Genomic DNA, 15,587 nt, shown 5'->3' on the forward strand with positions numbered 1-15,587 from the left:
TTCTTTATGAGCTATAGCTGCCCAAGTCAGTTAGGGTTTTTTGTTTGTTTGTTTGTTATATGTCTTAAAAACCATAGACATATATTTCTCTACTGTTGTATTTATAATTGCATTTAGTATTACCAATGTTCCAATGAACATGCTTCTTGCATTCATGAATAGGTCTTATTCAACTTTGTATCTGTAGCATTCTGCACAGTTTCAAATATTTGTTGGAAAATGTATATACATGTATGAAATTATTTCTGTGTCCTTCTTCTGCCACTAGCAGTAGCAGATTTATGGATTTTCTTGTGGTTAAATGATCACATTTGTTTTCCTCTCACCATGGACTCAACTGATTGCAATGATGATATGAAAGCAGCCAGTTGAATGACCATCGACCATCCACCTATGAGCTCAAGTATTATGCCGAACCCAGTCAGACCATAACAGAACTGACACTAAAGAATGTTAATTGAGTTAAACTCATATTTCATAGACACATATGGCTAGTGGCTACCATATTGGACAGAGCATGTCTAAAGAGTACAATATTGGCCACAACAGCAGGAATGGCAGCAGAGGCAGAGGTGAGCCAACTCGCAGTGGTGATCAAGAAGAGATAAAGGCGCTCAGAGCCATGGCAGTCAGGAGATGAATAGATGTGTTGAAACTGGATGGTGTAATGCATAACTACGCAGTTCCCTGAGGCTTCAGCTGCTGAGATGGACCCTGAACTCTCTTAGTTACTGAGATAATCTAAAAACATCTGGGCTGCTTGGAACAGAAGGGCACTAAATAATACAATTATTTAATCATAAAATATTCAGATATTTTTCAGGAAGGGAGACAAAGAACAAACTCTTGGGATTAATTTTATTTTTACCATTATTCCCTTTACCCCCCCCCCCCCCCACACACACACACACGCACACACACACACACACAAAAAAAAAAAATATACCTGCACACAGTCCTGTTCTCTATCATTTCCCCATCCTGAAACTCTTAAATTCTTCAAATGTTCCTGCTCTCTCAGAACTCCTGGCCTCGTTATACAGTTACTTTGCCTGAAAATATCTTTATCCTTTGTTTCCATCTATCTATCTTTATTCTTCAACTTGAATGCCTCCTTGAATGGGTATTCCCTTTGCAAAAAATCTAAGATAGATGCCACACAAGTATTCTAGATAGTTCTTATGTTGTCACCATTTGAACATACAATGTACCCAGTGCTGTGTTATTCATAGCACTTCAATGACACCCCCTCTCTCTGGCTACCTCCCACCTTTATTATCTATACTTATAAAAGAGAAATATGCAAATTTAACATCATTTCATGATGCCCACCAGCCAATCAGGAGTGAGTATGCAAATTAACCTGACAAAGATGGTGGCAGGCCCACCCTCCAGCCAATCTTGGCCTCTGGGCAGCACACATGCAGGCACAGAGTGACCCTGGGGTGAGATGCCTGCTATGAGGGGGATGACAGGGGTGGAGGGAGCTACAGGAGCAGCGCTCAGGCCACAGCAAAGACTGAAGTCTTGGGCAAGAGCAAAGTAGGAAGGTGGCCAGAGCGAAGGCCTGGGTCCTGAGTGCCAGAGGAAAACTGGTGCTGGTATCCAGGGAAAGGAAGGCCTATTGCATGAATCTTTCATGCACCAGGCCTCTAGTACTTCTGTAAGAGAAGGGACCATCTATATCTTGCTCACTACTGTATCCCAAATACCCAGCATTGTGTTTGGTACATGTCATATCTTTTTGTTAGGTTATTAAACTACATTCTCATTTCCTGGAAGAAATGCACAATGTTAAACAGTCAAGGGGAAATAGGATGTATGAGCAACTTTTCTGGAAGAACATGATCCATTTCCAGAAATTTTGTTCCAAATTAAATAATCCTTATATAGATTTGGAAATGAAGAGAAACACCTTGGAAAGCCAGAATGGGGAGGGCAATTTCAAGAGATGATGTCACCAGAAGGTTGTTTCCCTGCACAGTTAGAGAAGATTGAGAAATGGCATCACATGATTGAAATGTAATTGAAATACATTTTCTGATTTGAATTTTAGAAATTATGCTGTGCTTCATACAATTATAACCAAAATTTAGATATTGGTTAAATTTAAATCAAATTGCAGCTGAAAAAAAAATAAATTTGGAGCTAGTGGGACTAGACAGAAGTTGACCATGATGTGGGCAAAGTATATATATCCCACCTGATTCCTCTATGGTTATTTTCAATCTGTGTTGAAGGAGTCACAGCCCTGAGAATTCTTTGCCATGATACTGTGAGAGCAAGGGTCGCAGAGATCAAAGTCCTTTCATTAGGAGTCTGATGAAAAATAAGCATTGCAAATGTCATTCCCATATTGACTTCTGGTAATTTGGCTTCAATTCACTATCCGGAGTTCATCTTTTTATATATGTAATTCAGTTAGAAATTAAACCTGAGTACCATAGCCTTCTGTTTACATCCCTTTCTGTTCTTGAAAAGTTAAAGTATAAATTGGTGCTTTCTTCGCCTTTGAAACACCAAAGCAATGCCTGATTCTTTGTCAGCGTCAGGTCTGATTACAATAGAGTGAAGATTATTTTCCCACCTGTGACACTATCACTATAATCGTCTGAGTTACAGTTATAGTCAAGTGGGAGCATTCTTCTGATGACTTGGAGCCTTTAAACCCGAGGATACCAAATGCTGGCTGTGAAGCATATATAAATCCTAAGCAGAAAGAAAAATCAAATCACCTGTGATACTGTTTGTTTTCATTTAATAAAAGATGGAGAAAAATAGCAAAAAATGAGCCTGGAGTATTCCAGGCAATTTAAGGAAAGAAATCAACAGGCAGTATACTAAATATCTCCCTATGGATCCCGGTAATTGACATAGCAGGAGCTTAGCTCTAGTCTGACAAAAAAAGATGGCTCACTGAGGAATGAAATTTTTTTTGGAAAAGGACTATATTGCTCACCCTGTTCACACTCGCTTTGTCAACAACATCCACAGCCTTGAAGCAAGTTTTCCAATATGGTAGCATTCTCAATTGCCCTTTTTATTTCTTAAGTCATCTATGAACTGACAGCACCTGTCCCACATGGCTGAGCATTAATCTTTTCTTTCCTCCAATTATTTCCCCAGATTATTTTAGTCAATGAGAATGTCAATTGTTCCTTATACCAGGCATAGACTTTTATAGTAGCTTTTTCAGTAGCTGCATTTCTGGAAGTTTAACAAAACTAACTAGCCCTGAGAATTATACAGCTAACAGCTACAATAATACCCAGATTAAAGCCTCAGAAATGGTTGTATTGGAGAATTCATATTGAAATAATTCAATTTACATATGGAAGCACCCATTCACATTTTCTATGTTGTTCGAATCCTAGATAATAGGTTCATTACAGGTGTCAGTTAATTTTTTCTGGTTATATGTTTACTTCTCTCAAAATATACACTTCACATTTAAAGGATTATATATATATATATATATATATATATATATATATATATATATATACCATTTAAAGTTATTTAGCATATAATATTCACTTTGCTGGGATAACTAATACATAATGTCAAATGTTACCCTAAAATGATTATGTAAAACTTTTTAATGATGACTATTCCCTTGCAGGTATTATCAGATGAAAAGTGTTTAAAGTTTTAGAAGTAAATTATTTCTTTTATTAGTTTTGAGTTTATTCACTCACATGCCCATAATTTTAGAATACTTCTTTGTGTTCATTTTTTCATATTATTAATGGAAATCATATTCATGTATACAATTTGAAAAACATAAAAAAATGAAAGTAACCCATTTCCAGAATGCCATTAGATTCATCATAGTATTTCTTCTTTTTATTTTGTGGATATAATGCTCTAAATATGAAACTTTATGTTATTTTTTACTTAACATAGTATAATGAGCCCTTATCTATGGCATTTGAATGTAAGTATGTTTAAAACTTTTGATTCATTGTAAAAAAGTAAAATCCCACCTCTAAACCAAACTGAGAACTTTCCAGAATAAGATACTCTTTAATATTTTTATGATATGGACAATGACAATTCCTGTATTGATAAGATTATGACCTCTTATTCAGTTGCCTAAAGATTGGTGCAAATAGACCTGAATCTCTGATAGAGTCAATGTTTGTGATCTGGGGTTGAGATTTTTACAAAGCTGGCCAATGGGAAGGAATGACGCTGATAACTATGATAACCACATAATGTAAACTTTGAGTGTGATTATTAATGTCATTGCTGGACAAAGCCATAAATCAGTACTGTCCTGATCAAACACATACATACTTAAGGGAAATATAAGAAGCACTGGGATGATGGATTCTGAAATTATTATCAATTAAAATAGTTTTGGTGTATAGCAGTGTCAGAAAATAATAATTCATTGACTGTTTTTGTGTATCTCCTCACTTAAGGAGATATTCATGCATTCAAATTATTGGAAAATTTTGCTTCCTTATCTTTTTAGAAAAAGCTTGACAACCTCTGTATAAGTTATTTCCTACTTTAATCATTTACATTAATTTGTCTAATTTTGCTTCTCATCAAATTATCTGATTTGTTTTTTTTCTCACAACTGAGTAAAGTATGGACTCTACTAAAGGAAAAAAAAATTCCTTTTGGAATCCAGATAACATAATTGTTTACATAATAGATGAATAAATATTCACGAACAAGTTGAAGATTTTATTCTGGTAAATTCAACTTCAACTGAGAATTATTACTGAAAACTATTTCTACTAAAATATCACTTTGACCATCTATACTAATAAAACCTTAGGTGGCCCTCATGCCCTCACATGACGCCCTCACATCATCACAAAATGGCTGCCCCCACGTTGTCACAAGATGGACATCCCCATGTCATCACAGATGGCTGCCTTAAGATGGCCTGGCAGCCAAGCGGGGAGGGAAGTTGTGGATGATCAGGCCAGAAGGGGAGGGAAGTTGTGGGTGATTGGGAAAGCAAGGGAGCAGTTATGGGGCAATCAGGCTGGCAGGCAGGTCAGTGGTTAGGAGCCAGCAATCCTGGATTGTAAGAGGGATGTCTGACTGCCGGTTTAGGTCCAATGTGGGATCTGGCCTAAACCGGCAGTCAGACATCTCCTGAGGGGTCCCAGATTGGAGCGGGTGCAGGATGGGCTAAGGGACACCCCCCCAGTCCACAAATTTCATGCACCGGGCCTCAAGTCATATTAATAAAACTTTAAAAATTCTCATGAAATTCCTGTATCTGTAACACTCTGTAGTCTCTCAGTATATCACAAACCCTAGTTTAATAAATATTATTCTTGTATATTCCAGCTGTACTGTAGGGTCTGGAAAAGCATTCAAATCCTGTTTTTCTCTGAAAGACAAGTGCTAAAACAATAAGTAAATGACCAAGCCATTTATTTACTTGATTTGTTTACTTTTTTTCTAGCAATTTTTGCCCTTAATGCATTGCCATAAATGTATTATAAAATTATTTAAATACATGGCCAATTTTTATCACCATCTATAAAACTGCAATAAAAATAGTCCATGTAATATTTTTAGGGGGAAAAATGATATTATTCTATCAAGTCACTACTAATTTTACTGTCTGAGATGTTGTAATGTACTTTCTTTTTTAAAAAATATATTTTTATTGATTTCAGAGAGGAAGGGAGAGGGCGAGAAAGAAACATCAATGATGAGAATCATTGATTGGCTGCCTCCTACACACCCTCTACTGGGAATTGAACACACAACCAAGGTACATGCCCTTGACTGGAATCGAACCCAGGACTTCTCAGTCTGCAAGCTGACACTCTATCCACTGAGACAACCCAATTAGGGCTCTGCTTGTTTGTTTATTTGTTTGTTTGTTTGTTTGTTTAGAGAAAGAGTGGGAGTGAGAAGAGAAGAGAGAAAGAAAAATAGATGTGAGAGAGACACATTGACTGGTTGCCTCCAGCATGTACCACTACCAGGGCCAGGTTCAAATCTGCAACCCAGGCACATGACCTTGACTGGGAACAAACCCAAAATTCTTCAGTTACTGGTTGTTCAGTGGACTTTTTTTTTTTTTTAATTAGGCACATTAATCAACATTTTTATTTTTTCAAAACTCACTGTAATCTCTAAGATTATATCTGCCAATCCCCTGTTCACCTCATACATATTTCTTATGACTTTGCTTGTAGTGGATCATTTGAATCATAACTTTCAATGGAATAAAATAAAAATGAATATCACAAGTAAATGATAATTGTGTGTAGTATCATCTGAGAGTATTGGGGGCAAATTTTACATTCATGAACATTTAAGCATCTTCTATATTTTGCTCCAGGAGGTTCAATAACTAGACATAATTATTTCTGTGTGGGTCACACATATTAAATTCAATCAATGAATAAAATTTACATTTAACAGTAGCACAACAGGAAAAAAATAAAGTTAGGCTTAAAAGAGAGCATAATTTTTCAGCTTTCCACATTTTACATTCATATTCTTTCCTCACTTCCTGCAGCTTAGAAATTTTATATTATCTTGGTTAATCACCTTCCTCCATGCAGTTTATAAACAAGCATTAGAGTAGGGATAAAGATAAGAGAAAATAAACAAATGTAAGTGCAGTCTCTATTCACTCTGCTTCCTTAGTGCTGGAGTGATATTGTGAATTTCTATTAAAATAAAGCTGATTGGATTGCAAATTCTCTAGTTTGTGGTTAGCTACCTAACATCCCCCCACCTGCAGGGAAAACTAGGTTTGCTTTTGACAGGGAAGAAACACAGAGCAAATAACTTCTCAGAGATTGGCAGAGGGCTTGGCGATGGGAACACAAAAGGGATAAATTCAAAACGAGAAAAGAGACCAGATAAACAATAAATGGGTTTCTTTGTGAAGTCAGCTTGTTGAAAACAAAGTAAATTTGGGAACTCCACAATTACCTGATCAATTTTGATAGTGCTGTCAGTTGTGATTATTCAAGTCCCCAATCCATCAATCCATACTGACTATTTATCCAGCCAAAGTTCACCAAAAGATAGATTTGGCCAGAGGAATTCAGCAGGAAGAAATTAGACTATATATTTTTTAAACATTTCCAGCTTGCTCTCAGAAATACCATACAAGTAACAATACCTGCCAGGGTGCACTGTGAAGATAATCACCTGCCCATCTGTGTAATTAGTGCCTTTCCCCAAATTCCCACTTTACCGAATAAATGCCTATTTTATTCAGGTAAATGGGTACAGTCTCTTTTCCTTATCACTGGGCTAAAACATGCAAAATGTTTCCATTGATATTCAATGGAAGAGGAGGAATGTTAATTTGGTAGTAGAGGGAGAATATTAATATGGCAGAATTCTGTATTTAGATTTTTATTCAATCTAAGAATCTATAATAATGATAATGACAATAATAATAATAATAATAATAAAATGGTGATATGCTAATTAGACCAGAAAGTCTTTCAGAGATCATTCCAGATGTCCTTCCTGACCAAGCCAGGAATGGAGGGAAGCTAACTCCAGTCCCTGATACCTGCAGATAGCTGGAAGAGGGAAGCTGGGGTCCCAGGTGCCAGAGGGAAGCCAATGCTGGCAGCCTGGAGAAGGAAGGCCTAATCTTGCATGAATTTTCTTGCATTGGGCTTCTAGTTATTTAATAAAAGGAAAATGCACCTCACACATGGTTCATCTAGCAGTTTCTACAGCTTTTATTGCAGGTATTGTGGGAAAGTTGTGATACATCTTGCAAAACTATTTGGAAACCATATTGTGTGCTATAAAAGTAAGATATTGTGTAACCAGGTCATTGTGCTAAGTAAAGCTTCTAAGTTAACTAGATGCAACTAATCACTCAAAGAGGGTAGAACAATGAAATCTAAGCCTTGGGAGTAATACATGCAACTTTTGTTGGCCCACTTTATGTCCGTCTTTGTTCTAAAGTGCATTACTGTAATTTTATATGTTTGAGATTTTTCAAAAAATAATCTTAAGAATGAAATTTCAGGGTGAATAAATGTGTTTGGTAAATCATAGTGATCAATTTCAGGGTGAAGAAATATGTTTGGTAATGGAGAGTATAAAGGAAGAAGAGATAGTGAATTCATCCTATATAATAAAAGGCTAATATGCAAGTAGACTGAATGGTGAAACAACCAAACAACTGAACAACCAGTTGCTATGATGTGCACTGAGCACCAGGGGGCACAGGCAGAACATGGCAGGCATCAGCCTCAGCAGGATGGTGGAGCAGGTGAGTGGGGGTGCCAGACCAAGTCGGGGCACTATTTGCTGTCATTGGGGTGAGCCTCTGGTGGTTACTGAAAATTCTTTGCTCCCACACACCATGGTCCTTCCCTGCTGCCAGTGCCGGCCTTACTCACACACTGCTGGTGCTAGAGCTGCCACTTGCATCCTCTGCCAGCACCCAGCACTGGCCCTGATCACTTGGTGCTATCAGTGGGTGTGAGCAGCAGCTGCCAAACCCATTGGTCCTCTGGGCTTCTCCACCTCCCCCTGCTCCTAAGAGATGATTGGGGCTGGCAGCTGCCACTCATACCGGCTGCTGGTGCTGGAGCCGCAAATCCAACTGCTGTTGGCGCCTGGCACCAGTCCCTATCACTCAGAACTGTCAGCAGGTATGAGCTGTGGCTGCCAGCCCAGATTACCCCTGAGGGCTTCTCCACCTCCCCCTGCTTCTGAGGGGTGATCAGGGCAGCAGCAGCTGCTTGCACCCACTGACTGCGCCAGCCCCGTTCTCACCTGCTGCTGGTGAGCCCCAATGACTCTGCACTGTCAGCAGGTGCAAGCTGGGCTGGCACAGTCAGGATGTGAGAGAGGAAGTGGTGGGAATGGGGCTGCTAGCAGACAGGGTACCAGAGGCCATGGTGGGAGCTTGGAGGATGGGCCAACACCTGCCCCTGTGCCCAGCCTTGTGACCCACAGTTTCTTTCAAGGTGCACAAATTCGTGCATTGGGCCTCTAGTTTTATATAATGTCCCATTGATTTATGTGCTGATGTTTTATTCTCATCATTAGAAAAGCAGAAACCAAATGAAAGCATTTCTTCATTTCTTCTCCTTATTGCAACTTGAAGCAGACTTTCTCACCATGCTCACTCTTTTCTTAAAATTTTTGTTTATTGATTTGAGAGAAAGAAAGATAGAAAAAGAGAGAAAGGGAGGGAGGGAGGGAGGGAGGGAGGGAGAGAGAGAGAGAGAGAGAGATCTACTGATCTATTGTTCCACTAATTTATGCATTGTCAGTTGCTTCTTATATGTGCCCTCACTGAGTTGGAACCTATAATGTTGGCATATCAGGATGACACTCTGATAGACTGAGCTGCCCAGTCATGGTGTCAGGCTGACTTTCAAAGGCTGGAACCAAAATCAATTTGTACGGACACCTTTGATTTAAGAAAGAGTATGCACGTCTATATAAATTATTTTGAGTTTTTATCCAAGACGGAGAGAATGGTAGGAAAACTTCAAGGCAAGTGTCCTCAGAATATTTCACATTAGTCTATTTTAACAGTACTGCTGTGAGATGACACAAAAATCCCATATGATTGATTCCTATGGTGGGGGAGGGCTAAATGGTTTACAGTTGTAACTATAAAAGTTTATTCTTGTACTATTATTTATTAATTATTATATAATTTTCATATAAACAACTGTAAATCTACATTTGCTCCACCCTGAATAGAAAATGCTTTTTCTTCTTTAAGTTTCTGAGTTGGGTGAGAGAAGAAAAGTTGCTTGCTTAACCAGATACCAATTTCATGCACACAGAAGATAACCATTATAATTAGGTGCATAATCTGATAACAAAGAACTAATAGAATAACTAAAAAAGAAAGAAAAAAAATCATTAAAAAATATAACAAGTAAAGAAAGCTCAACTAAAGGAAAATGAGCAAGGTAAATGTTCTATTTTTTGCTTGGGGTTTTTCTCTACATCTCACATGACATAAAATTTGTTTTAAGTCTCTAAGTTTTTGAAATTTGTCATTGCTGTACATGAAAAACAAAAAACAAAAACCCAAACATTGCCTTTACAGAGTTACATTTTGACTTAGAATTACCTTTATCTTAAATGTGAAAATTCTCTAAAAAAATCAGTCTTAATGATAATAAGTTCTACATTTATGATTTATAAATCAGCTAGCTGTCTCAGGAATTATTTTGATGAGACTGAAGAATTCAAATTCCATCCATTATAAGGCAAAGAAATAGACAGTTATGCACCTGACCCCAAATCAACAATCGCTACAGCATTATTTTCCTGACTGTATCTTAATTCAGCAGAAACCAAGCCATTTTAAAGCAAAGTGGGACATACATCCACTCACTGCTCGTCCAATCAAAACTGAACTCGCTGTCGACAGAGAAGCACACTTACAAGTGTGGAACCATTTGACCATGTTATATTTTAATTTGCAGAGACAAAAATGACAAGCAATTTATTTACACAAAACTGTACAAAAGCAAATTAAATTATGTAAAGTATCTCATAAATAGTTGGACGACTGTTTTAATACATTTCGCCATGGGTAGCATAGTTGCGTGCATAGTGACTCATAATAAACGATGATAAATTGTTCTCTGCTTCACTATCAACATCCAAGTAGCAGAACAATAGTCAATGATGAACATTACAAACAGATCGTACCACACTGAATGTAAGTGCTTTAAAATGTAGGCAAAAGTCCTCTGAAAGTAAACCCTAGGTAGCTGGGGAAATGATGCCTTCCTCCAGATGTTACATACACCTCTGCCTGGGTCACAATGGACCAGCTTCACGATATTCATGACCAGCTTCGAGTTTTATGTACCCCCTGAAGGACACAGTGTACATTTATCACTGGTAACAAAAGACAGAAAACTACTTAGGTCTTGAGGTTTCTCATGACTATTTCAGAATGGCTGTTGGATTCTTGGCAGTTCCTTCTGCTGTGTGTGTTTTACTTTCCTAGTCTCTTATAAATCAGCTTCCTAGAGTGGGTCTCAGCCAGACACGGTCAGTCCCATCTGAGTTCCTCTTTCCATAAAAATAATGCCTCCCTCGTGTTCTGAAACTCAGGCAGCAGGCCAGTCGCAAACCATACAGAAATGTTATCTGGAGGTTCAGAATGGTTTCAGATCGAAGCTACAGACGTTTTAAAACACATAAATTTATATAGTTACTCGTTAATTTATAAGTGTTTCCTAATGTATAGTGCATGCAGAGTTCGCTTGAGATCCTTGTGTACAGAAAACAAGTATGGTTGGTATCCTGTATAACCGAAACCGAATAGCAGCTGACAGAAAAAATAACAACAGAAAGGAAATCAAGAATAGAAATTCGAAATCAATATTTTATCTCGCAAGATGGACTGACTTCACCCCTGATAACATCTTCCTGTGTTACTATGACAATAAATGCTTCAGCCTTCTAGTCAGAAATAAGCAGTCCACAGTAACACCTTAATTTTGTTGGATGGATGAATGATAGCTAAGACTGGCCCATTATCTGAGTTTGTCAGAAGGCAAATTTTTAATATATTATTTAATATTTTCAGAAAATAAACATGGATAAATATACAGGATCAAAAAAGTTGGGAATAGCCCATTTCCCCTCATTGTCCAAACCCAACAACCGTTTGTTTTGTTTTTTACCATAACAACAGGTATAAAAGGCACAGTTGCTTATTTTGAATTCACTCATTTATTTATTTTTTGTTTCCTTTTTAAATTTTTTTTTCAAAAGCACTCTATATATGGAGTGGCACCATATTTAACCTATTCAAAATAAAAGTCATACAAACACAAAATATATTTCTGTGTCATGCCAGCTCATTGTATAATAAACATGTTATGATAGCTAATTCTACTAGAATTACTGCGAATACTTACAGTACATGGAATTTTATTCTTTCACACCCATTTTAGTTCTAAAGAGAGACTCACAAGTTAAATGACAATGACATAGCTGTTCTGAAGGTAGTGCAAATGTCATTTGGGAATATGAATCCTATTAATCTGAAGGTCCAGTATGACCCGTATTAGCTTCGTAGACAACAGAAGGGTTGTAAGATAGAATGAAATGAGCTATCTAATGGTTTTAAGTGTCTCATGATAGAAAGAAAGAAAAAATGCATTTAAAAAGTCTGTTGATCACCTGTGTTATGCAATTATTTCCTTTGTAACGTGCAAGAAAAATATGTATACATTTCATAAGTATCTTTAGAAGTATTTTGTCTTAATAGGTACTTACAGATTATACAAGGCAGAACTGCTTCAATGCAGCTTCCTAACAAATTACTAGAATTGCATCTCTCCATAATGTAAATAATAATCAAACATCACCATGTTCAATTATTGATATTTTAGTCCAAAGTTTTGTTTCAATTACATACCCTCTTTCATCCTATTATACACAAGCTAACATCAACATAAAAACTTCATTTTAAAAAAAAGATCATAAGGAAATGACCCCAAAACAACACCCCACCAAACAGAGAAGTGATATTCAAAGAGAAGCATTTGGATGACGTCTAGTGAATGAACAACCTGTACTCCAGGCTGCTTCACTTTATAGTCTAAGAAATTCTGCAAAGCATGAAACTACCCACAGCTACTCTGTTCCTACAGTTGGCTAGAGAGCCATCAAGGCTATGCCTTAACTAGGTTACAGACATTCAGTGATGGGGACTTAGCACTCCTCCCGTGTGGCCCCCTGTTCTGTCCCTAGATTGTCACTTCTGTCTGAATTGAGCCCCAGCTCAATGTCCAATTGCATGAAATCATCCTCTATAGAGCAAGTGACTCAAAAATCTGCATATTGTTTTTTTATATTACATTGAGAAAAAAAATGGCATATTTTTTCAACTTGAGATGTACATAGTGTGAGTCATGTTGCTGTCTAGAACTCATCTGTTCCATGTGCAGCCTAGATTTGTTTTAAGACACATAGTAAGTTCAAATCACATTAGTGATAAAGTCAATTAGGGTATCGTCTTGTTTCCATGTTGACAGTCTCAAACTAGTGTGATACTACACAGGATTCAAAATTAATGCACTTATGTTATATAAAAATGTGCACTGAACACATAAAAAGTGCAATTGGTATTTTGAAATGTTGCTAATTAAGACCAGCAAGCATAACCCATCTTCCAAAATGATGATAGTGAACTAAATTCACCAGGCTGCATGCCAATGTATCTTTCTTTCCCTCCCTACCCACAAATATGATTTGAAGAAAGTAGAATCTTCCCTGATCATGTATTTTGAAACTAAACCTGAACTTCAACTAATTGCCTATTATAATATCAAAACTACATCTCATTAATTTTCACTTTTGAACCTTCAAAGAAAATCCATTTTAGAAGGGAAATGCATGTTTTCTGGGGCTGGAGACAGTGTCAAATAAATGAGTGTTGGAGTGTTTCTGTGTGAGAATGGGTTCAGTTGCTTTTGTTGCTTAACAGATTTCCAAGTCAAGACCAAATCTACTTCATGAATTCCCTGATCTGCCGTACTATCTTTGGCCTTTTCATGACATAATTGTTCCAGTTCCTTGATGTTACTGATGCTTTTCTGAAAAATATACCTCTAATGTTTACAAATTATAATTAGTGTCATTGACACATGTGGTCAAGACTGTGTATATGATTAAAATATCCAGTGAAGGAATGGAACTGAAGTTGACGTTCCTGGCTTGAAAAGAACAGCATAGGCCGACTTTGGGACTGCAATATCTGACTGGGGATTGTTTAGCTCTCGGTCTCTGATGGAATTTGAAAGCTGTGTGATTTTCTCTTCGAGAGCCCTGTTCATAATACTATGCCTTCATTTTTGAGAGACTGCCTATCCCAGGGATTAATCCAATTGTGATATTATGTTTAAAATCTATATTTCCTTCTCCTACCTATTTTGACCAGTCAGATGACAGTCAGACTAAATCAAAGTGACTAAAATCATGCTTCAGCTTAAGGATAATGGGAGTGTGTTGTGTTCTGCTAATCAGGCTTATTACCAATGAAGAAACTTGCAACCATCTTTTTTTTTCTTTTTTTCTTTTTTTCTTTCTTTTTTTTCTTTCGGAGGGTGGTGGGGAAGAGGGTGAGCAGGTGTTGGGAATCAGTGAGGGGGTCGGACATGCAAGGAACAAGGATGGTTTCTACATTGTACATTACAGCCAGGCTAAGAGTATCCCTAGAGGCCTGACCAGGAGGCGGGAGTGGCAGGCAGAGCTTTGTCTCTTTGGTAGCCCCCTGTGTTTGAATGAACTGGTTTTGCTCTGTCAGGGAGGTTCCTTGCCCCTCATTCTCCTCCTGTGAAGAGAACCCTGCTGCGGCCTCTTTAGCGCCTACAGGTACACTTCTCTTCTAGTGAGGGTATTGACAGGAGATGGCTTGTACTCCCCTGTTTTGGTGAGGGGAATATCCTCAGGGTTGGCTTCCTCATTTTTGCTGAAACTAGCTGCGCTGAAGGTCTCGTAGGACGAGGTCAACTTTTTGTTCAGGAGGTTTCTGTTGCGGTCGCCCATGAGGGCGGCCTCGCCATTGGCCAGCTTCTCCTGGCTCCCTCGTTCATCCACGGGCATGAAGGTGGAGAGTTTGGGCTGGCTCTTCTTCCTCTCCGGGGAAGTGCGGACGGGCATCCAGCAGGAGTCCGAGTGGCCGTACTCGTCACACTCACGGGTGCACTTCCCAGTCAGGGCTACATCTGGAAGAGGTCTTGAATCTGAAATTCAAGGACAGAGAGACATTAAAGTTGGGCCTTCCTCTACAGGCTTTCCTGATCTGTATGCAATTGGAAGGAGAATATATACATGGATGGATGAATGAATAAATGAATGAATAAATACATATATACACATGCATGCATACATACATACATACATACAGTCTGTACCATATTAGTTCCCTTCTTTAAACACCCTGCAGTTCATTGTCCCACAGAACAGTTTTCATTTCATGTCCATTAAAGATAAGGTTTTGCAAAAACTGATCAATTTAATTGTGTGTAAGAGACAGACATTCCTGCATCTGCAACAGGACAGGGATAGAAATAAAGTAAAAATGGGTATTTGTATAGATCTACATTTTCTACACGCATAAGGAAAGTTATTAAATCCAAATATATAATATTCTGTATTTATAAATTATCCCAGGAATTGTGCACTTTTGCCAAATGGATTCCTTCCTGCTTATGCATTATTCATAGAATGCAAATATGCAAAACCTTAAATTTAAAATACATTCTAAAACATCAGGGTGACTCAGAAGTAGAACCTGAATTGACAGCGCATGATGTTGTAAAAAAGTGAAAATCCAGGTACAAGTAGGTTATGGGTGTGAGCATACTAATAATACCACCACTTCTCCCTCCCAAGCCCGCCAATCCCCCACCCCCACCATTTCAAATGACCTAATATATGCAATATAAACGTGCTGTAGGAAAATCCTCTTAGTGTTCACACAGCAATACATTTGTAAAGGTGTTTGCTAAATGAAATATTATGTGAAATGCAATGTACTGGGTATATATAGTCAAGCTCTTAGAGTTTTGATGAGATAGCATGTACTCCTAATTAATGGTATTGTTGCCTAGTGAAAT

The 15,587-nt window shown here is 37.8% G+C and overlaps 1 protein-coding gene across 3 annotated transcripts in view; it reads right to left on the bottom strand.

The window, feature by feature from the left end:
- Nucleotides 1-10,395: 10,395 nt before the first annotated feature.
- The window catches only part of PCDH7 (protocadherin 7), a 426,551-nt gene continuing 421,359 nt past the window's right edge, over nt 10,396-15,587 (bottom strand). For all 3 annotated transcript variants that reach the window (XM_084869796.1, XM_084869795.1, XM_084869797.1), the window contains one exon: nt 10,396-14,711. In XM_084869796.1, coding sequence (XP_084725922.1) covers nt 14,335-14,711 — 377 coding nt within the window. In that variant the 3' untranslated portion in view covers nt 10,396-14,334. The remainder of the gene's footprint in view (nt 14,712-15,587) is intronic.

Source organism: Pipistrellus hanaki, assembly GCF_964339955.1.
Source record: "Pipistrellus hanaki genome assembly, chromosome: 1".
Lineage (NCBI taxonomy): Eukaryota > Metazoa > Chordata > Mammalia > Chiroptera > Vespertilionidae > Pipistrellus > Pipistrellus hanaki.